Source organism: Pongo pygmaeus, chromosome 6 (assembly GCF_028885625.2).
Source record: "Pongo pygmaeus isolate AG05252 chromosome 6, NHGRI_mPonPyg2-v2.0_pri, whole genome shotgun sequence".
In the NCBI taxonomy this organism is placed as follows: Eukaryota; Metazoa; Chordata; class Mammalia; order Primates; family Hominidae; genus Pongo; species Pongo pygmaeus.
In genome coordinates, this window is record NC_072379.2 from 115693844 (window position 1) to 115718030 (window position 24187).

A 24187-nucleotide genomic window follows, 5' to 3' on the forward strand; every position below is an offset into this window, starting at 1 on the left:
GGTAATGTACATATATACATATCTAAGTTTACCTGAAAGCTTTCTAAAACAGACTACCACCAATGAAAGGCATTATTATTAACACTCATCACTAGTGTGAAATATCAAGTGAGGAGAATAAACCCTTCATGGTGAGGTGATATGATGGGCTAGAGGTGACATACAAGCCATAAATGGCCAGGGCTGGCACTTATTGGGAGCCCATAGGAAGCAATCCTGAGTGAGAAGGAAGCTGTTTTACAGAATGTCTTGGATGATGCTGCAGACTGTGATGTCTAGTTTTTCTTAGTTTGACTGTGCTTGCCCCTTCCTCATTCCTGCTATTCAGCTCCTGATATGGATTATAACTTTGAGTATGTCCAGGAGTTGCAAACTCAGATGCCTACAGTAGGTGTGAGCTATTTGTTCCAGTCAGTTGTTGCTGTGAGGGAATGTGGGTCATCTGTGGACCTTCTAACTTTTCAAGGAAAGTTGAAAACGTCAATTTTTATGTGAAGTTTCCCAATTTACAAATGTTAGCAACTAATTAAAATTTTAAAAATTGTGTTTGGGCTGAAAAGACACATGTTTGAGCTAGATATGACCTGTGGGCTGCCAACTTTTAATCTCTGCTACATGGCCATCTTGGATTTCCTAGTGACTTTATAGAATTAGACTAGAGTTCCTACCCCTTCTTACCTCCATAACAAACTGATGTGTCTTCCACTTTTTGGTTTCTAGTGTTAACTCTGCAGATTCCCAGTTTTGTTTTGTTTTTTGAGACAGAGTCTTGCTCTGTTGTCCAGGCTGGAGTGCAGTGGCACAGTCTCAGCTCACTGCAACCTCCACCTCCTGGGTTCAAGCGATTCTCCTGCCTCAGCCTCCCGAGTAGCTGGGACTACAGGCATGTGCCACCATGCCCGGCTAATTTTTTGTATTTTTAGTAGAGACGGGGTTTCACTGTGTTAGCCAGGATGGTCTCAATCTCCTGAGCTCATGATCCGCCCACCTCGGCCTCCCAAAGTGCTGGGATTACAGGCGTGAGCCACCATGCCCGGCCAATTCCCAGTTCTTTATGTTCAATACTTGTCACATCCAAATGTGTGGGAATGCACTCTGGGAAACACTGTCTAGGAAATTGAGCTAATACAGAGACCAGAAAGTTACCTGGTCTGATTTAAATATTTTAGTGTTTTCTCATGGTGCAAATGAATAACTCCCTTTTGCCAAAGTAGGTGATAAAAATGCCTAGATGACATTTAGATACTATTTACACTTTCTAGTGTACAACTGAATGGACATATATAGTTGATGTTTTTCAAATTTGTGTCCATAAAACATTAGTTCTGGAGACATGAATGTCTTCTACAAGAAAAGGATTCGATAGCCAGTAGGAGAAATATCCCATACCCTATGACCTTCTAGAAGAGTCACAAGGCAAATTTGCTTGAAAAAAATTGTGTCCGGAATTGGTGGGTTCTTGGTTTCACTGACTTCAAGAATGAAGCCACAGACCCTCGCGGTGAGTGTTACAGCTCAAAAAGGCGGCATGTCCAGAGTTTGTTCCTTCCGATGTTCGGATGTGTTCTGAGTTTCTTCCTTCTGGTGGGTTTGTGGTCTTGCTGGCTCAGGAGTGAAGCTGCAGACCTTCGCAGTGAGTGTTACAGCTCATAAAGGCAGTGCGGACCCAAAGAGCGAGCAGCAGCAAGATTTATTGCAAAGAGTAAAAGAACAAAGCTTCCACATTGTGGAAGGGGACCCGGGTTGCCACTGCTGGCTCAGGCAGCCTGCTTTTATTCCCTTATCTGACCTCACCCACATCCTGCTGATTGGTCTGTTTTACAGAGAGCTGATTGGTCCGTTTTGACAGGTTGCTGATAGGTGCGTTTACAATCCCTGAGCTAGACACAAAAGTTCTCCAAGTCCCCACTAGATTAGCTAGACACAGAGTACTGATTGGTGCATTTACAAACCTTGAGCTAGACCCAGAGTGCTGATTGATGTGTTTATAAATCTTGAGCTAGACACAGAGTACTGATTGGTGTATTTACAATCCCTTAGCTAGACATAAAGGTTCTCCAGGTCCCCACCAGATTAGCTAGATACAGAGTGCTGACTGGTACATTTACAAACCTTGAGCTAGATACAGAGTGCTGATTGGTGTATTTACAATCCCTTAGCTAGACATAAAGGTTCTCCAAGTCCCCACTAGACTCAGGAGCCCAGCTGGCTTCACCTAGTGGATCTCGCACCGGGGCCGCTCGTGGAGCTGCCTGCCAGTCCCGTGCCGTGTGCCCGCACTCCTCAGCCCTTGGGCGTTCGATGGGACCAGGCACTGCGGAGCAGGGGACGGCACTCGTCGGGGATGCTCGGGCTGCACAGGAGCCCACTGAGGCCGGGGGAGGCTCAGGCATGGCAGGCTGCAGGTCCCGAGCCCTGCCCCCCAGGGAGGCAGCTGAGGCCCTGCGAGAATTTGAGCACAGCGCCTGCGGGCCGGCACTGCTGGGGGACCCGGCGCACCCTCTGCAGCTGCTGGCCTGGGTGCTAAGCCCCTCACTGCCTGGGGCCGGCAGCGCCAGCCGGCCACTCCGAGTGCAGGGCCCGCCGAGCCCACACCCACCTGGAACTTGCGATGGCCCGCAAGTGCTGCGTGCAGCCCCGGTTCCCACCCACGCCTCTCCCTCCACACCTCCCGGCAAGCTGAGGGAGCTGGCTCCGGCCTCGGCCAGCCCAGAGAGGGGCTCCCACAGTGCAGCGGCAGGCTGAAGGGCCCCTCAAGCGCGGCCAGAGTGGGCGCCGAGGCCGAGGAGGTGCCGAGAGCGAGCGAGGGCTGCCAGCACACTGTCACCTCTCAGAATGAGGAGTCCTGTAGTAAGGAAACAGTTAACTTTGTTTAATCCCGAAACTGAGTCATTCATTTTTATGCCAACTATTTATTGAGCATTTACTATGTGCCAGACACTTTGCTTTTCTTCCAGGACATACTGTCCTCATGGAACTTATGTTCTGGTGAGAAACACTGATAACAGAGAACTAAGCGAATATGTAAATTCCTTATACATCATGAGTAAATAGTGGGAAGAAACTAAACAGGGAGCTGTGATAGAGAATAACGGGCCTATATTGAACGTAAGTGGTCAGGAAAGGCCTCTGTACGGGAGGTGACTGAGACCTAAAGAATGAGAACAAGCTATCTCTCTGCACTATCAGGGGAAGAATGTTTCAGGCAGAAGGAACAGTAAGGGCAAAAGTAACATTAGCAAAATACTTTGTGTCCCTACTATGTGCTAGGCATTTTGCATGATAATCTTTTATCAATTAATTTTTCAGTTGAGAACCTTGGCTTACCATGCAACCGGCCTAAGGTCCTAGAGCATGTCAACTTGTGGTGGAAGGTGGTTGGAACTCAGACATGCTTGTGCTATACTGCCTTCCAAATTGCTTGAGATTGAAATATCCTCCCTTCTTTCTTTTTTTCAATAGTAGTCCTCCTAATAAGCTTAGGTACACAAAATTGGAGAACTCTGGTATACAAGGAATTATAACAGAATTAGAATTACTGCCGTCATCTTAGAGTTTCAAATAGTAGAGAGGTAGAAAAATACTTCTACAGCTTTATTAAATACTTTTTCAGGAACTTATATACTAAGCATCTTATATACTTGGAGTTCAGTCTTCAGGGCCCCTTCTTGGGCACAATTCCAAAGTTTAGTAAGTGCACAAACAACAAACCCTATGAGGAAAAGTATCCAGTAACAGAAAAGAAAATGGAACAGCTCTGAATTTGGGAGGAGCAAATAGACATCATACCTCTGTGGCCCCCAAAGGCCACGCAGAGCATTGTGAGTGATGGCATACCAGCCACTGGACATTCTTCTTTTGTTAATAATACAAGGTTTTGCCCTTAGAAGATGATATCTGGAAGAGAAAGAAAGGTTAGGCATGTTCCTAGTATCATTTCACTTATCAACATTATCTTTTAGGACACTTTGTTTAGAAGATTCTGTAAGAGAACTGATCCATTCTGTAGATACTAAATAACTTGGTCTACTATTGACATTTCTGTTTTTAATTTTGCTTGTGCCTAGAATTTTCTTTCTTTCTTTCTTTCTTTTTTTTTTTTTTTGAGACAGAATCTCACTCTGTCACCCAGACTGGAGTGCAGTGGCATGATCTCAGTTCACTGCAAGCTCCATCTCCTGGGTTCACGCCATTCTCCTGCCTCAGCCTCCCAAGTAGCTGGGACTACAGGTGCCCGCCACCACGCCCAGCTAATTTTTTGTATTTTTTAGTAGAGATGGGGTTTCACCGTGTTAGCCAGGATGGTCTCGATCTCCTGACCTCGTGATCCGCCTGCCCTGGCCTCCCAAAGTGCTGGGATTACAGGCGTGAGCCACCGCGCCCAGCCTAGAATTTTCTTTCAAAACCAAATGTCAAAAAGTGTTTGGAGATGAACCGTGGACTGTGTAAGTACTTTCTGTTACTGCCACTGAAGAATTCTGTCTTTGCTGCAAACTACCCTCAAAATGGCAATGAGTTGGTTGCAAGTCATATGCTTAGGAAGCTTTTAGAGCAGCGTTGTCCAATAGAACTTTCTGCAATAATGGAAATGTCCTGTAATACAGTGTCTGTTGAGCTCATGTGGCTAGTGTGACTTAGGAAGTGAATTTTAAATTTTAATTAATTTAAATTTAGCCATTTATAGCTAGTGGCTACCATATTGAATAGCACAGGCTTTGAGATAACTTTAATACCTTTATGAGGGGAGAAACAAGTGACCAAAAAGCAAAGTGATCTTTGAGACTTTGAAGCAGCTTGTTCGAGAGCCTGTTTAGAGGTTAGGCCTATATCCACATCATCTTTATTTGCATCTCCAGTTACTTCTGTAGTCTATTAAAGTAATTGCATTATTAGGAGAAGCTTTTTCAGAGCTTTGTGTGACTTAAGATTGCAGGGAAATACATTTGAAGGTTGGGCGGCAGTACTGCCGTGTGGAAATGTGGGTGTGGGCTTTGCCTTGTCACAATGACTTGTTAGTGCTACTGGCCATAATACCTGGGAGGCCAGGGATATTGACTGTAATATTATCCTGCCTAAAATACCAGTAACACCCTCATTGAGAAGTATTGTTGGATCTTTTTGATGGTAAGAGTTATATTAAAATTTAGAAATTCCAGAACTCAAAGAATTATTTCTTCTCTGAAAAACCCAGACATCTGGTAGACATTCTCTGAAGCTTCTGGATGTTTTTCTGTATTGTAGCCTATGGCATTGTGAGTCTAAGATGCCTTTTGAGCACCACACAATTAGTAGAACATTTTAATGTTGCGGTTGGATAACACTGAAGAAGCCATTGACATTTGTTTTGAGCAGCAGCAATGAAACCGGCACCTTATCTCATGTGCACAAAAATCCATGTGGATGATTTAAAAACTGCTGTGCTGCAGATGAAGGGAAGAAAGCAGGAGGTCTAATCATCGTCAACTGAAACCTCCCCTAAGTAGTATTCGCCTGTCTCCACTTTAAAAGACAAATTAAACTACTTGTAGTATTATGTAGAAGAATGTATGTATTTGTATAATATATTTCCAAATTTAAAGTCTACCTTTTGCCTGAAAAAACATAGAAAAGAAAACTACCAATACTAAGTATAGTTGAGTGGTTTTCCTGCTGTTTTCTATTACGGTCCCTGGAGCTCAAGTGTCCATTTTCATGGGAAGGAACCTTTCACTTGATAAATGAGCTGGAAAAAGGGGGTTTATGTCTGTGTGAGCTGCAGAAAGGACTAGTAGTTAGTAAGGTGATAAAATTGCAGGATCAGGCAATGATACTTTCAGAAGCAATCACTGCAGGCTGTCAACAGAGCTTACAAACCTTTGAGGTTGTTCCTGGGCCAACCTTGGAAGAAGGTGTATCTTATGTAATTGTCATTGTAACCAGAGAACATTTTTGATACAGTTTAGTGTTATTATCCTTTTTTTGTAATTATGGGTGATAGATTGATAATTGCATTAATATCATTACAGGGGGTATATTTAAAAAAAAGTGGCTGATTTTTCTTATTCTTCCCTCCAATACCATAGTAATGGCAGGATCCTTTTGTTATTCCACAAAGATAATCTGATGTCTATTTTGTCTACAGACAAAATATAATAAAAGTACGTGGGAAAGTACATGGACAAGACATTATGTTTTATGAACATACTTTCTTTTTAAAATGTTTTATTGGCCAGGCGTGGTGGCTCACACCTGTAATCCCAACACTTTGGGAGGCTGAGGCAGACGGATCACGAGGTCAAGAGATCAAGACCATCCTGGCCAACATGGTGAAACCCCATCTCTACTAAAAATACAAAAAAATGTAGCTGGGCGTGGTGGTGCATGCCTATAGTCCCAGCTACTCGGGAGGCTGAGGCAGGAGAATTGCTTGAACCTGGGATGTGGAGGTTGCAGTGAGCCGAGGTCACGCCACTGTACTCCAGCCTGGGCGACAGAGCAAGACTAGGTCTCAAATAAAGTAAGATAAAATAAAATACTTTATTTATTTTATATATTTTTTAGAGACAGGTCTCTCTGTGCTGTGCAGGTTGGTCTTGATCTCCTAGGCTTCAGTGATCCTCCTACCTCAGCCTCTCGAGTAGTTGGGACTATGAGAATGCAACACCATGCCCAGCCTTATGAATATACACTCTTAAACACTGAAGTTTGTCTAAGTAATTTTAACTGGAGATGAACTAAGACCCATTATTTTAGGATTTCAAGGTTCTAATACAATATTATTGTTTTTACACAGCATTTGTTGTGTTTACAAGTTTCATTAATTACCTCCGGTTAATAGCATGATATATTTTCAACGCAATCTGTTTCAAATTGATCAGGTATATAGAATCTCTGGTAACCTCCTAAGGATTGTAGTTGAGGCTGTGTGTGTGTGTGTTTGTATGTATGTGTGTTAAAGGCAGAATCTCTTCACTATGAACCACTGAATGAAGAAATTATGCAAATTAATAATAACAAAATCTGTTTATGATTTTATATGATTAAGACAACATGAAATTAGATGCATCTACTGAATTTTTTTTTTCCTTTTTTTTTTTTTTTTTTTTGAGATGGAGTTTCGCTCTAGTTGCCCAGGCTGGAGTGCAAGGGCCAATCTCGGCTTACTGCTAACTCTGCCTCCTAGGTTCAAGCAATTCTTCTGCTTCAGCCTCCCGAGTAGCTGGGATTACAGGCACCCACCACCATGCCCAGCTAATTTTTTGTATTTTTAGTAGAGACAGGGTTTCACCATGTTGGCCAGGCTGGTCTCGAACTCCTGCCCTCAGGTGATCCACCTGCTTCGGCCTCCCAAAGTGCTGGGATTACAGGCGTGAGCCACCATGCCAGGCCTGAATTAGTTTTTTAGAATGTGTGTATTATTATTATTATTTTTTTGAGACAAGATCTTACTCTGTCGCCCAGGATACAGTGCAGTGTCCTGAGCCCCACCTGGGCCCAAGTGATCTTTCCATCTCAGCCTCCAAGTAGCTAAGACTATAGGTGTACGCCACCACACCTGGCTAATTTTTCTTTTTTTTTCTGAGACACAGTCTCACTTTGTCGCCTAGGCTGGAGTGCAGTGGCCCAATCTTGGCACATTGCAACCTCTGCCTCCCAGGTTCAAGCAATTCTCCTGCCTCAGCCTCCCGAGTAGCTGGGACTACAGGTGCACGCCACCACACCTGGCTAATTTTTGTATTTTTAGTAAAGATGGGGTTTCACCATGTTGAACAGGCTGGTCTTGAACTCCTGACCTCAGGTGATCCACCTCCCTTAGCCTCCCAAAGTGCTGAGATTACAAGCATGAGCCACCGCGCCTGGCCATGCCTAGCTAATTTTTGTATAACTTTGGGAGAGATGGGGGTTTTGCCATGTTGCCCAGGCTGGTCTTGACCTCCTGGGCTCAAGTGATCCTCCTGCCTCAGCCTCCCAAAGTGCTAGCATTAGAGCATGAGCCACCATACCTGACGAATGTGTATATCTTTTCCTTGTGGTGTACTGAAGGACTTTTTTAAGAAAATGTTTCATAGGAAGGGGTTTTGAGTTGTTCAAAGGACAGCTTTTGAATGAGTTGTCTGTAGGCTGCAATTATTGCTGATTTGATTCACGTGACATGGAGGGTGTCTTTGCAGGGTGACTACAATCTGCTCAGAGTTCTCTCCTTCGTTTTTCATTGTCTCTACAACTCTGAGGTCAGAATTTCTCAAAATGAGAATGAGACTGCCATTGTCTGTTGTCTACCTTTTAAATTGAAAAGACTAAATTTTATGGTATCCCATTAAAAATCCTATTTAGGTTTTTTCTTTTTTGAAAAGTTTTTTTTACATTGATATGGATGAATGCCAATTAGTATGGATCACACATTTTTGACAGAAAAATATGTTGACTTGATCCAGATGGAAAATGACTGTCTTTTGGATATATAACAGTAAAATTGTTAAATTAGGGAGAAGAAACCCCATTTTCTGAAAATTATTTTTTGGACATTGATAATCAGAGATGTAAGTTGATAGCTACAGAGTTCTTTGACCTTGCCTTCGTGTTATCCACTTGGCTCCGGATTGTATCATTTCATCATGGGCAGGTCTCTGGAGAGAAAGCATGAAATGTTCAACTTGTTTAATCTCTTAACAATTCAGAAATATGCTGTATATGTTGAAAATAAATGATGTAGGTGGATCATCTGAGGTCAGGAGTGCGAGACCAGCCTGGCTAACATGGCGAAACCCCGTCTCTACTAAAAATACAAAAATTAGTCGGGTGTGGTGGCAGATGCCTGTAGTCCCAGCTACTTGGGAGGCTGAGGCCAGAGAATTGCTTGATCCTGGGAGGCGGAGGTTGCAGTGAGCCTAGATCACACCACTGCACTCCAGCCTGGACGACAGAGCAACACCGTTTCTCAAAATAAATAAATAAATAAATAAATAAATAAATAAAAATAAAATGACTACGAACTCTCATTTTTCTCCTGTAATACTTTAGAGGTAAATGCTTTAGAATAATTTTAAAATAATACCTAATTTCTAAAAATATAGGTTACAGAAATGATGACAAAGGTAACTTATCTTCCATGGAATATTTTGGATAGAACAAAACATTTATGATGCTTTAATCTGTATTTGTATGAAGAAGATTTGATTCAAGTGGAATTCGGAGTAATGGGAACTTAGCATGTTTTATGTGGGAACTTAGCATGTTTTATGTTTTTGTTTCCTTGGCTATTTTTAAAATATGGCTATGTTTAAATATATTGCTACTGCATACTGCCTAGAAGTCCACTGGCCTCTGTATTTTGTTCCTTATGATATCATCTGTTCTCAATGCACTACTTTTTTTTTAAAGAAACATATACACATTCCTAGAATCTTTTACATTCCCAATGAAATGCCAAGACAGGTCTGTCAAATCTAATTTTACAGAAGTGGAATGTATTTGTCAGTATTTTATAATACTGACAAAAATAACTTAAATTTTTTTTCTTCATTTTATTTATCACTTCTTGTGACTTATGAGAACAAATTTTTCATGTTAACAGGTCACATTATGTAAGTTTAAAATCTAATATTATTTTAACATTGTACAGAGCAGGAATATCTAAAGGCTGTTGTTCCTAAGGCTAGCCCCAGTTTCAATCCACTTCACTTAACAGCCATCTCCTGTGATGGTAAGCCACAAATGTCCCCTGTTTTCGTCTCTGCCTTCATATTGGTTATTACTAATGTAAAAATATTTCCAATTTTTACAAATAGTTATGTGTGTCAGGTTTTAATGAAATGCTAAAGGACATTACTAATAGACCCCAAGAGATTCAGTTTCTTTTTCGCCTGTCACACTTCCTGCCCAAGTGCTGATGGACTGTGGAAACAATGACTACCATGGAGCACTGTTTGAAGATGTAGTATGCTGAATTCCCAGACATCAACTTAAAAATAAATTCTGCTCATGAAAAGTATGCAGGGCATGTTTCTGCTTAAAAAAATGTCCTGGGAAAACTAAATTGAATTCAGAAGATAGAGTACCATATAAAAGAGTGGCCAAGTTATAGCAAGTATTTATTTTTTATCTTTAATTAGGCATTTTAACATTCAAAAAGCTAATGCATTTTGTTTGTTAGACATAAATAAATACGTAGATCATAAATAGAAATGTTTCAGAGATGTTTTATTTAAGAGAGTCAACAATAGTAATTAAATTAATAGTAATAAATAATGCTAGCTCCTGAAACTTTACCATTGACACTTTCACCAGTATCTCTCATGAACCTCATAGCAACTCATAGCTCATGTCTGTGAAAACTGAGGCGCAGAGTTGCCTAAAGAAGGCTTCAAAGTGGATTTTGCTTTAATTCCAGTACTTTTTCCACCTGATACCTTTTTCATGGTTGATTTATAGTAGAGTCAATGTGCCTTTTGAAAGAACAGTGTCCATATCTTATTGGAAATAGTAAAGCTTTCAAAAGAGAGCAGTTGTTATGAATCTGTCATCCTCTTACTTCCATCTTTAAAGTTTCAACAGTTCACTCTTTCCTTCTTACCATGCTTGTGTTTTCAGAATGCTATCAGCAGTCAGTAGCAGTGTAACATGACTACCTATTCTGAATGGTTTGTACCCTTTCTTAGACTTCAGGAGTTGCTTTCTACTCAAGCTAGTTCAATTGTTGACTCAACAAGCATTGCTAGGCATTAGATGTAACAGCACAATGTTTATTCTTTCTTTATATTTTTATGTCTTTTTATTCACAATTAAAATTTGTATAAGCTTTGCATAATTGCCATTTAAAGTTAATACTTTTCAACAAATGTAAGAACAGAAATATACCTAATTCTTACCAAACTTTTATAATTATTTTAGCCAGTTATTCTGACCCTAACCATATAGAGGCACACCTTGTTTTGATGCACTTTGCTTTATTCTGCCTTGCAGATACTGCACTTCTTATAAATTGAAGGTTTGTGGCAACCCTGCATTGAGCGTCTGTTGTGCCATTTTTCCAATGGCACATGCTCACTTCATGTCTCTGACTCACATTTTGATAATTCTTACAATATTTCAAACCTTTTCATTATTATGTCTGTTATGGTGAGCTGTGATCAGTGATCTTTGATATTACTATTGTAGTTATTTTGGGGTGCTGCAAACCACATCCATATAAGACGGAGAGCTTAATTGATAAGTGTGTGTGTTCTGGCTGCTCCATTGCCCTACCTTTCTCTGGTTTCTCTCCCTCTCTTTCGACCTTCCTATTCCCTGAGACACAATATTGAAATTAGGCCAATTAATAACCCTACAGTGAGTTATAAGTGGTCAAGTGAAAGGAAGAGTCATATGCCTCTCACTTTAAATCAAAAGCTAGAAATGATTAAGCTTAATGACAAAGGCATGTCAAAAGCTGACATAGGCCAGAAGCTAGGCCTCTTGTGCCAGTTAGCCAAGATATGAATGCGAGGGAAAAATTCTTGAAGGAAATGTAAAGTGCTACTCCAATGAACATACAAATGATAACAGAATGAAACAGCTTTATTGCTTATATGGAGAAAGTTAGAGTGGTCTGATAGAAAATCAAACCAGCCATAACATTCCCTTAAGCCGATGTCTAATTTAGAGCAAGGAACTCTCTTTAATTGCTTCAGTTCTATGAAGGCTGAGAGAGGTGAGGAAGCTGCAGAGGAATACTTTGAAGCTAGCAGAGGTTGGTTTATTTGGTTTAATGAAAGAAGCCATCTGCATAACATAAAAGTGCAAGGTAAAGTACAAGTGTTAATGTAGAAGCTGCAGCAAATTATCAAGAAGGTCTAGCTGAGATACTTGATGAAGGTGGCTACACTCAACAACAGATTTTCAGTGTAGGTGAAACAGTGTTATATTGGAGGAAGATGCCGTCTAGGCCTTTCATAGCTGGAGAGAAGTCAATTCCTGGCTTCAAAGCTTCACAGCACAGGCTGACTGTCTTCTTAGGAGCTCATGCTCACATTGCCATGCAACTAGTCTTCAGAATTCTTTTCAATTTACGAAACTTAAGTTCTGTACCCATTAAACAACTCCCCATTTTCTTCTTCCTCCTGCCTCTGGCAATCACCATTCTACTTTCTGTCTCTGTGAATTTGAAGTCTATAGTTGCACAGGCACAAATGTCTGTCTCTAGAAACATTTTCCAAGTAATACACTTCACTACATTTTCTCTTAGAATCACCTATATCTGTGTTAAAACTGTAAGAATCTGTGTTAAAATTGTAAGAATGTAGCAGTTGTCTTGATTAGAAATATATTTTCAATAGCCTTTCAAAAAACCAGAGACAAAAAAGCAGAGAGGAAATTATCTGCTTCTTATCTGAAGGCTAATGACAAAAAAAAAGTCATCCATGTGAACTTTAATAGAAATATGCCCAAACCCTTAATGAGGTAGGTATCATGATCAGCGTAACTCATTACAGAATTGTTGTATTTTAGAGCTAGAAAAAACCACAGAAATAATTTTAAGTGCTTCATTTCATAAATGAAGTGATACTGTTGTGAAATGTCTAACCAAATTAATTAACTGTGCAGTTAGGATTGTAGTCTGTTTCTTGTTTCTCAAGAATTCCCTTTCAACAATTGTTGGTGAACAGGGTCAGATTTTCTCATACAAACTAGCTATTACTTGTGTTCTACACTATGAGTATGTTTTATAGAAAGTTTTCCTGGTTTATAATATAATTGAAGAGACTTGGAAATCTTAGCCCATGATTTCCATTTTTATATAATCTTCAAGGGCTAGAGATGTATGTGGATTGGAGGTATGTGGTTTTCCTTATCTGGGAAAGTAGTTGACAATTTCTCAGAAATTGAGCATTTATCACCAGTTCTAATGTGATAGGGAATGAGGTATTGTTCATAGTATCATCAGAAATGAAGGGAATTGGGATGAAACTTTTCTTGAATTTCTGACCCTAATGCAATCAGGCAGTTGTTGATGGATTCCATTATCTTCGGGAGTCTTGTCAATGGCGGAGACTTAATTGAAGATTAGAGCTCTTGCAGAGAAAGGTCAAATCAACCACAGTAAATATTGTTGAACAGGGGTTGGAAAACTGTAGCCCATGGGCTACCTGTTTCTGTGAGACTTATAAGCTAACATTTTTTTTTAACATTTTTAAACCGCTGAAAAATTTTCAATATGTCATGATATATGAACATTACAAGAAATTTAATTTCAAAGTTTATAAATAAAGTTTTATTGGAACATGGCTACACTAATTTGTTTATGCATTGTTTATGACTATTTTTGCACTGAAACAATAGAGTAGTTGTGACAGAGAGCAGATGGTCCCACAAAATCTAAACTGTTTACTATTTGGCCCTTTATAAAAAGGATTTGCCAGCTCCTGCTAGAAAACATTGAGAATGATTTGTTTTGGAGTACCATGGAAATTTGTGATCTTTGCTTACCTAGAACTGCAGCTGTATGTTACAGCTAAGAAATTCCTTAAAGAACTTCTCCACTTTTTTTTTGGCCTCTGGGACAACCCACACTAGTCCATTCATGACTATTTTTTATGACTTTCTTTGCTTATTTTCCAGTGGTTCCTTTTGCCAATCATGTGAACAGACCAAAACCACACAGGAAGGTCTGTGGTTTGCCTAAAGAAGCTTTTCTACAGAGGGATATGTCTGGCTTGGGTACCTCCCTGTTTGTTGTACAAACCTGTAGTTTGATTCTGATCATTACACTAGAGCTTTGATTCAAATGTATATAAAATGACCATCACTGTCAGGATGTAAAATGAATAAACATATTTATTGTTAGATTCGTATTTGTGGGAAGAAAATCTTAATCTTTCTTATTTTTATCAGGCATTTTAGTAACTTTAGTAATGTTTCTCATGACTGCTAATTATACATCAAGATTAATTGCTATGTATTTTTTTATTGGCTAACCTTAAACACATAAACCCAATGTCCTTTTTTATAGTCATCTTCTGATAGAGTTAAAACATCAGTGATTGGGAGACCACACAACACCTCTTATAAAAGTTATTTACCTCCTTTTTCCAGCTGTGGTTACTTGATTTTAGTTCTCTTGAGGCCACTGTAAGAAGGGAGTGGCCCTACAACCATATAAGAGATCTGTGCTTTGCAGCCACTGAGAACCGGGGATCCTGCCACCATTGCCACCATCCTTTTAAAGCATAACAACAAACAGGTGTTGTGTATCCAGAAAGAGCCCTTATCTGAAGGTTTGGAGTTTGGTTAAGCAGATCTTTTATTATGTTTTACTCATGCCTTTGGTCATAATTATGCTTTTGTGCTCAATAAGGATGATTGTTATCTGTGAAAGTAATTGACAATTTCTCAGAACCATTGCCTTGGTTCTAGGTTCTAGGTAGCTAGTAACTAGTTTGGTTAGTGCCATGGAGAATGTGGAGCACTGGTCTGGGTCGTGATATTGAGTTGAGTAGCTGGATTCCCTCCTCACTTCACAGGGTAGTTCTTTTATCTGGTTAGTGCTAGATGCTCATCTGTCTTAGCTTACTTAAATTTTGAGGTCTTGGGAGTAGAGCCCAGTAATGGGAGGAGCTGGGCATACTCTCTAGGAATCTTCTGCATTCAGATAATCCTTTTTTTAGTGGAGTCATCTCACATTTTGGGACAGGCCATGAGGTAGACTTGGGGCTCAGTAAGCAAAGCCAATGAGGATGACAAAACATGAAAAGAAATGCTGATGCAGATGCAGGCTGGAGTGGGTGGTAAGAAGCCTGGGAGAGCAGCAAGATGAGATATCTTAGATAATGTTTGTTCTGACTTAGTAATAAGGTGAAATTGGGATGTGAAATAACCTTAAGGCATTTTGACTTAACTCTCACATGTTGGTGAGAATTGAGACTAGAGGGAAAACCCCCTATTTTCATTTCTGAAATGCAGAAAAATAGAGTGAACATTTATAATCCAACCCTGGTGTTTTAAAACATGTGTAATAACAAAGTCAGTTATTGTATAAGTTGGAAATGCGATGTAAGATATTATGATAAAGCTGTGATTTTCTGATTTAAGAGGGAGGAGTAAAGTGGAAGCCATGCTCGTTCTCCTCCTCTGAGGAGGGTAGAGGACCGTGGACTCGCGTGGCAGGCACTAGTCCATGGAGGGAAGCCTTGAAAGAAAAAGAGAGGAGAGCTATGTCTCAGCCCCTGAGCTGTCATCTATGAAAAGTTTCATACTCTGTGTCCAGCTGTCTCAATCAAGTCCTGGAAGAATGGTCTCCTTCAGAAGCTTTATTGCTGGCACCCAGGCCACATTGTCCTAAGAGGTGTGACCCACCAGGCCATGAACCATGAACCCTCTAGTAGGCAGGTCCTCCAACAGTTTAAGTATTGTGTGTGTGTGTGTGTGTGTGTGTGTTAATGTGTGTGTGTATCTGTCTACTTACCACCAGGCTGAGTTACTGGGGGTCTGCCTAGAAAGGAACAGTGTCCCTGTAAACAGGAGGAGGCTCCCCAGAACATCAGCATCCAACATAAACACGCTGGATTAGAACAATACATCCTGGCTCCTTTGAGGAGGGGCTGTTCCCAAAGCCCTGGCAGGATAGAAGAGGGGATGGTGGGGGCTAGAAAAGGAGTAGGTATCAGCAGGAGTTACTTGAGTTTTCTCCTCTGACTGTAATTGGTTTAAAGTAGAGTCCAAGATTATTAAAGTTGGACTAGATCTTAGGGATTTTCCAGTTCCACCTCCTCATTTTACCAGTGAAGGAACAGATACATACAGGGGTTCTAGAATTTATCTTAGATCAGAGAGGTAATGAGTGACCGTGTTGGCTAGACTCCAGGTCTCTTGATTCAGTAATGATTCTTTCTCCAACTTGGATCATGAAGGGTTAAATTGTAGCAGGACTCTGGGATGGGATTCAGGGGTGCCGAATGCTGTAAGTGCAACCCACTGCTGTCTCAGGAAGTTGTGGCTAGGATAGTGATCCCTAGAACAGGTGACCCGAGAAGAACTTCTGACTTAGGTGAATGTTATATGTTTTGGAGAGGACTATGATGTGATTGTCTGGGAAGGGGGCATCTAGGCATATCAGCAAGTCTCACTTGCTGAGAGTGAGAAGGAGATAGGAAAATTCTTCGAGAGGTGGGTGGAGGGATCTAGTTGAAGGCTCTCCTGTTGAGCTTTGAATTTACAGTCAGTGTTTATAGAGTCTAGGCAAGTAGTATCTGCTATGACATTTGGAGAACTGAAAAGCAGAGTGGGATTTAGTGGTTACTGAGTGTGCCTTGGGTAGGACAGGTCCTTTTATGGTTGTAGCTTTCTGCACTTGAGTACTTATTTCTGCTTTACTGGCTAATGCCACTCTCATTTTAAGCTATCACAATGACTAAACATCATCCCTTTCATTCTGATTCTCTGTTTAATTTTTTCATATGTTGGAATTGAACATAGAATATAAAAAGAATTTTTATGAATTCGGAACTGAACTGTTTGGCCCACTGTAGATTTGGTTTTATTGGAAAGAACCTAGTTTTTTGAAATGATTTTTTTTTAATTTTTGGCTACCGTATGATCACCTACTCTATACAGGCAGTATTGTGTACTGGTTAAGCACAAGGATTCTGAGCTAGAGGCTACTCCAGTTGAATCCTGGCTCTGATCTTAGATAAGTTATTTATCCTCCATGCCTCAGTTCTTCATCTATAAAATGGGGATAATACCTCGTAGGGTCGTTTTAAGGGTTAAATAGGTTAATACCTGAATTAGAAAAATGCCTGGTACACACAAAGTGCTATTTACATATTAGCTGTTAATACATTCCAAGCATTGATCTAGGTCTTTTGCCAATTTATAAGTAAACCAAGGCTCAGAGAGGTTTAAAAACTTGCTTAATTAAGATAATCTATCTAGTAAGTGGCTAAGATGGGAGTTGAATCTTCTCTGACTAAACTTGGCTTTTCTGTCTGTTAAGCCTGGCTTTTAACCCTCTGCTGGATTTCTGAGGTATGGAAAATCACTTAACTATAAGTAGGTTGTAGGTTTTATATCTATCTACTCATCTGTCCATCGGTCTTATACTTTCTAATTTAGATATTTCATTATGTTTTCATTCCGTTAATAAAATGCATTTCCTTAAAATATCTGTCTCTTAAGAATTATAAAATATACAGCATAAAAATAAAAAGTCTTAAAATAATGCTACTCAGATAATTAGATAAGTGCTTTAAAAATCCATGCTAACTACTAAATTGTGAAAAGCATAAAATGTTATTCCAGGTGATATTCGATAATGGCAGTCAGTGTTTCCACACACTTGTAAGTTTTGTGTAAATGTAGGTAGTCATTATCAGGCATTTTGAGCTTACTATTTTAAAACAATCATAACATTAATGTTCTAACCATTTGCACATCTTAATTATCAGGAAGAAATTATATCAAATTGTTACAACTTGTGGAAGGCTTCCCAATCTGTACCCTAGGTTAAGATAAAGAGAATTAAGGCCCAATAAATGAGATAGGCTCACTTAGCAACAGTGACAGGTGAGGTTGATGAGAATTAACAGCTTTTGACTGTAGCAGATTGGTGGTATAATGGGCTCTGCTTATGGTAAGGAAGCACTGATTAGACGACTGAGTGAAATGGTACTTTCTTATTTATTTTATAAAATTATTGGAGATGGCTGGGCGAGGTGGCTCACGCCTGTAATCCCAACACTTTGAGAGGCTGAGGCGGGCTGATAACCTAAGGTTAAGAGTTCGAGATCAACCTAGCCAATGTGGCGAAACCTCATCTCTACTAAAAATACAAAAATTAGCTGGGCGTTGTGTTGCACGCCTGTAGTCCCAGCTACTGTATTCAGGAGGCTGAGGCAGGAGAATTGCTTGAACCCAGGAGGCAGAGGCTGCAGTGAGCCAAGATCGCGCCACTGCACTCCAGCCTGGGCAACAGAGTGAGACTCTGTCAAAAATAAATAAAAATAAGTAAATAAGTAAATAAAATTATTGGAGAGACCTGTTAAGTGATAATAGTAATCCTAGAATTTGTAGAATTTGTATTACACACTTTTGATATTGTATTGAAAATTCAAAATCACATTTTATAGCATTGTCAGCTTTATAATTTCTTTTGGAGAATCCTGTTCAGTGGAAAGGAAAGTAGCAAAAGCAAAACCAAACACCCCACTACTCCAGCAAAACCATTCTAAACGGTTAGTACCTCATCTTCTTCAAAGTGGTTGCAATTTGGTGGTGGTGGAGGGTGGGGGTTGGTATTTGATATAACTCTAAATTGGAAATTGTCCAACCATTCAGGTTGCTTAAAAAAAGATAAAAAAAGTAAAAATTTATTTATGCTTTGTCTTTTGGCAAGGTAAAGAATTGTATCAAGATGAAATAGCCATTGTTAAAGTTTATTTAAAGTGTAAGCTAGGATATGCTCAAGATTGAAACAATTGGCAATGGAGGAAAAAGATGGCTCAGGGTATGTGGCAATGTGACATTAAAGATTACATCAGATAGAGTGTGTCTCAGTAATGACCATATGTCCTTTCCAGCTGATGTCTATTTTAGGACTTGGATAAATGAGTTGGAGGTCTTAGATATGCTATAAAGGAATTGTTCTTGCATCACCTTTATTAGGTTTGTTTTCAAATTAGTCAAATTATTTCAAATGGACAAATGGATAAAATATGCATACGTACTATCAAATGAATGAATGTAATGACAAAATTGTGACAAAAATTTGGATGCTGATTCCTTTCAGGTTATGTGGCTTCATATCATTGAGTACTAGGAAGAAATATGGATATCTTGTGTCCTTTTCACTTACAGGAATAAAATAATTTATTTTTTCTCTTATTTAGAGTTTTAACCTAAAACCAAAATTTAGTTTTAACCTAATAATTAATACAGGAGAGAAATGGGAGTAAATAACAGTTATTTTCTGAGAGACATTTCTAAGGACGACTTTAAAAGACCAGGCAAAGGAGAGCAGAGCCCAGCCGTTGCCGCTTGAGAGAGATAAGCAGAAGTGTGGGTGTGCTTAATGTCACATGGCAGGAGGCTTCCCCAGAATGGTTCGTCTGTCCAGGGAGCCGTTTCATTTTCTGGCTGATAGAGTTGTACTTGGAAAATACTCAGTTTCCTGCTTATTGCTTCATTATGGATTATACAGGTAAAACTAAATGTTAAATATTTTCCAGTTATGTAGAATTACTTTAAAAATAATATTTTGAATTTATATTTTAAAAATTATATTGATTGTGTGAGTACTTTAAAAATATTGTGCATCAGTTTATTCCTGAGTATTGTATGAATTTGTTTTATCCAAATTGTGATTAATTTAGGATAAGTGCTTAAGGGAATTTCTGAGACATACCTTTGTTGTTTCTTCCATTTCAGTTGGATCATACTTAAATGGACTTAAAATAAACTCCAACCCATAATTAATCCACATTTCTCCCCTTAGGCCAGAGGATTTAAAGTACAAACATCTGAGTTCAGATTATTCCACACAGGGAATAAAATATGTACACAGTCTACAGAGAGTTTCTGTTATTGTGGTGGTGGTTTTGTGCTTGTGTATGGCTCTTTTAGATGGTGTTAATGTAATGAAGTGAATTGGAGAATTTCAGTTTTTATCCTAAATTTTCTGAGTATAAATGTGCCCAGATTTTTCTGACCTTTTCTGACCTTTCTAACCTTTTCCTTTTTAAAATTGCATAGCCTTGTTTCTCAATTTCTAGTTTCACTGAATGGTAAATTGGTACATGTTTAGAAATAAGGTTAGATTAAACATGGGTGGTGGTTACTTGATGAGTAAGTGGGCGATTCCCTTACATCTGGTAGGGTAAAGGTGTGGGTGGGAGGTGAAGCAGTGATCAGGTAAGGACATGAGTCTTTGCCCAAAATTTGTGCAACCAATTCAGAATTATATTGCCCTAAATTTGAACTTTTGGGTAATGGCGACATTGTTTGCAGACAGATTGCTTTTAAACTAAAGAACGAAGAATTGGAAGATTTTTTTTCTAGGGCAGAGAGAGGCCACTTTTCATACCCAGTGTAATATATATTCCAGTGTGCATCTGGATCGAACTCTACTTCTACAGTATCTATAAATTATAACTGTAGGTGGATCTTTGGCAAGACAGTTAATTACAGTGTGCAAATAAAAGTTTTGTGAAATTGATCATTTAAAATATAGCTTTTAGGAGCTTGCTATTTAAAGGACTTGTGGGGTAGATACTTTTTGAAGATAAAACATTTTAAAGCAATTAATTGCCCCAAAAGATTTGTTTTATAAATCTTTAGTATTCTATCTTAGGGTTTCTTTAAAGCAAGTATACCTGTATCTGTGTCTTGTGTGTGCATTTTGATTTTCTTTTCCTCATAAGATTAGCATGCCAGAATTTTTGTTCCAGGGCTCTGAAATAAAATGCACCCACCTTTTTAGAAGTTTCACTTTATGTGTGGTACTACGTTGAAGCAGGAAGGAACACAGTTTAGCCATATGCAAAGAAATCAAATTTGTAAAATCCTACCACAGAGCTTTACTATGAGTATGCTTTTAGTTATAAATTTATACCTCCTCCCACAAAGAACACCATCATTGAAGAATTCTTTCATTTTCTATAGTTTGTATATTGCCATTAAAACATTTCTTTGTTGTTCTTAAGTAATACTTTATATATGTATAATTGATAGTTTAAGATGTACAGCCTTATTCTAAATAGACATCAAGAGAATACTAAGAAACTAAGAACTTTAGTGTGAACAAAGGAGGTGACTTTAAGGAAATTCACAGATATGGCACTTTCAAATTTAGTTGTGTGTGCTGTAGAGAAAAAAATATGGTTTAAGTTCTTACCACATTAATAAATACATTAATTAAATTACCTGTCTGATGTGGTGGGAAGCCCTTTTGAATGTTGTCTTTCATAGTGATTTTTATAAACATTTACACATTCATTGAAAAGATAGCTATATTTAATCTATTAAACTTTGAAGAGAACAACTCATGTTTTCAGTTCATGGCAGAGTGATTTTTTTGTATTAGAAAAGAGCATTTATTTCGCTTTCAGCACAATCACTTTTGTACTAATGGCATCATTATAGCACTGAAGGGGATATCTTTCAAAACTGATATTTGATGATTCAAGAATAGATTTATTATTAAAATAATTTAAGGGGCCCAGAACACTTCTATTAAGGGCTTTGCATGGAAACACTCTTCCTTCCACGTGGTTTTCAGGCTAACCATGTGGTTTTTTCAGGTCTTGTTGAAATGTCACCTTTTTAGAGTGGCCTTTCCTGATAATTTTACCTAAAATAACCTTCCCATTCAATTACTCCTTATCCTCTAATTCCTCTTTATCTTTGTTCATCACATATACTATCACTTGACATGTCACGTGTTTGTTTCTCTGTCTCACTCACTAAGATACAAGTTTCGTAGGGGAGGGACTCTGTTCATGGCTGATGCCTAGAGTGTAGAACAGTAAGCTCCCAGAAAATAGTTGTTGAGTGAATGCTTGATAGGCTTTCCTTTAAAAGTGACTATTGACTGGCTTTAAGATTTTCGCTATAATTGTTCTTTGTCAATAGCATTCTCATTTAATGATTATTATTTTGACCACTAAACTATTTTGAATGTTTTCCTTCCTTTCGTTGCTAACTTTATCTAGAAATTAACAGCACTGTCTTTACTGTGAAGGAAGGGCAAGGTTGCAGGCAGGGGTATTCAGACAGAGTGGATAAGCCAAAGATCACTTTGGGTTTGGATTGTATTGTATGACTTTTTTTTTTGGAGGGGGGTTAGTAAGGGATATCAGATCAGTTTTATTCATCCTTCATTTTTCTTCATTACATTTTCTTTAGACAACATATTAAACTCTGTGTTCCTTCTCTGAGCTGACTAGAGGAGAGAACTGGAATGAACTAAACTTTTGGAATCATTTTGGTCAAAGATCGTCTTCAACAATGTGGATCCAAACGTTCTAAAGTGTTTAGAAATGCCTCAGGCCTCCTCCACATAACAGAAATCTTCATAGGAGTCAGAGGTTGAGATTTGTGTCCGGTTTTCCTGGCAAGTGAGATGCCTAATGTTTTTAGCATACTGATCCTGTTACAGTTGTCTAAAAAGTAGACGTTTTTTAGTAGTCTAAAAGTTGTCTAAAAAGTAGACTTAAAAAAATCACAGCCTTTAACTCTTAGAAGCCTGTGCCAAGAAGTAAATATAGGCCCTCAGAAAAATGCATTTTCATACACAAATATACACCCTCTCACGTATGAGCCAACAAAAGGAGCAACATAAATGAGTCGGCAAAGCAGTTATTACATGTAGACCATGGCCTCTGTTTGAAAATATCTCTAACCCAGGGGCCATTTTCTCATTCTCTTTTCCCTCTTGCCTTTCTGATAGCCACATCCATCCACTATTTGAGTGACTATTTATGTGACAACATCTCATATGCAATTTAAAATAGATCTTATGTAAGACAATATTCTGGCTTTAAGGTTCCACTCTTTTGAACTGTATTATCCTTTCCCACTTCCTACAGTTACATTTCAACATCATTATTGATATTCCCCTTTGGTTGTTGATGTGACTATTTTGAAGGTATATACATTTTTATTAACTCCTGCAATTTTCTGTGATTTTTTTTTTTTTCTTTCTCTGATGACCTTTCTCTTTTAAGGATTTTTTTTCCTTCACATTTTGAGTGGGTTTCTGTTTTCCCTTCATTTCAGTTAAATCCTTAAATATAATTTTGCTGATTATTTATTCATTGTTCAAGAAAGAGGCATTATTGTAGTGTGCTTAAGAGCATTGCTTTGGATCCAGACTCCTGAGTTTGAAGCCCAGTATATCATTCACTACCTGTGTGACCTCGACAAAGTATTTAACCATCTGTCAAATGTGGATAAAAGTGGTATCTACCTTGTAGGGTTATTATGAAGATTAAATGGGTTTATACATGTAAAGGACCCAGGATAGTGCCTGGCACATAGTAAATACTCAGTAAATATTAGCTATTGTTATTCTTTCCCACAACAGATGATTTGTTCTTTATCTTATGTAGCATCATCAAATATTCTTCTTAATGGCTCAGCATTTTTAGTAAGCTAAAGATCAAGTTACCCTGAATAAACTGTGGTACATTCATACAATGGAATCTTATGCAGTCATTAAAAGGATGAGGTAGATCCTACATATACTGACCAGAAAAAGTACTAATGATATTTTTAGATGTTAAAGTAATATGTGGTTCTACTTTCATAGCAGAATTTAATATTTAAAAACTGTATTGAGATCAAGACATGTCTTTGTGAACACAAGAAATTAAGTAGAAAAGGTATATACCTTGGATGAATGGGTGGAGAGGAGACTTGAACTATTGAACTACTGTATATGATTTTAAAAGTGTGGGATTGTGGGGTTACGTGTATATGTATATATATTTACTTTTTGTGCATTTCAGCATTTTAAAAACATAACAAAACTTTTTTTTGGCTTGTGTTGGATAGCTAATGAAAGTTCATATGCTTCTAGTACTTTTTCTTTAAAAACAGATTTATAAGAATATGGTAATACAGGAAGACATTTTTTGTTCCAGTGAGTCAAGAGATAAAATATTTTCAATTATTTCTTTGTGTGGGTAGATCAAAAAGAAATGTGTTGTTCACAAATGCTTACTCACACAGAGGTATACACAGGTGTGTGCACACAGCCTTAAAATGACAGAATTGCTCTGGAAAATGACAGAAATTCATGTAAGGCATGATGAAGAAATAGGAGAAATACATGTATGTAAATATATTCCTAGAGCAGCGTTTTTCACATTTGAATAATAGTTGCAAAACAGCTAGTAATGGAATTGCCTACATTTGAGTACTCACTGTGTGCCAAGCAGTGTTCTAAGTACTTAAGATTACTATTTTACTGTTACATTTGTATGTATTTATGTGCCTAGAATATATGTGTAATAGCATACATATTTTCACATACTTGTGATTGAGTGTACAATCCTTGATCTGTCAATCTACCATAAGCTTCAAGAAAATAACAATGAACTCTTCTGTAATTACTTCTAAAGGCAGATAATTTTTCTCATTTCTGATATGCTTAATTCCCTTGAAAAGTTCTTTCTATACGCTGCGCAAAACCAAGAAGCCTGATACGCATGATGTCTTTGTGGTTAATTGCTATAAA

General features: G+C 38.5%; 1 protein-coding gene across 13 annotated transcripts in view; it reads left to right on the forward strand.

The window, feature by feature from the left end:
- The window catches only part of ST7 (suppression of tumorigenicity 7), a 275445-nt gene that overhangs the window by 42606 nt on the left and 208652 nt on the right, over positions 1–24187 (forward strand). For 2 of the 13 annotated variants that reach the window (XM_054495539.2, XM_063667790.1), the window contains exon 1: positions 19016–19150. The exons of 9 other annotated variants lie outside the window; for them this stretch is intronic. In XM_054495539.2, coding sequence (XP_054351514.1) covers positions 19138–19150 — 13 coding nt within the window. In that variant the 5' untranslated portion in view covers positions 19016–19137. Of the gene's footprint in view, positions 1–19015; positions 19151–24187 lie in introns of those variants that run through there. 2 more of the 13 variants (XM_054495529.2, XM_054495536.2) reach the window with 2 other exon arrangements.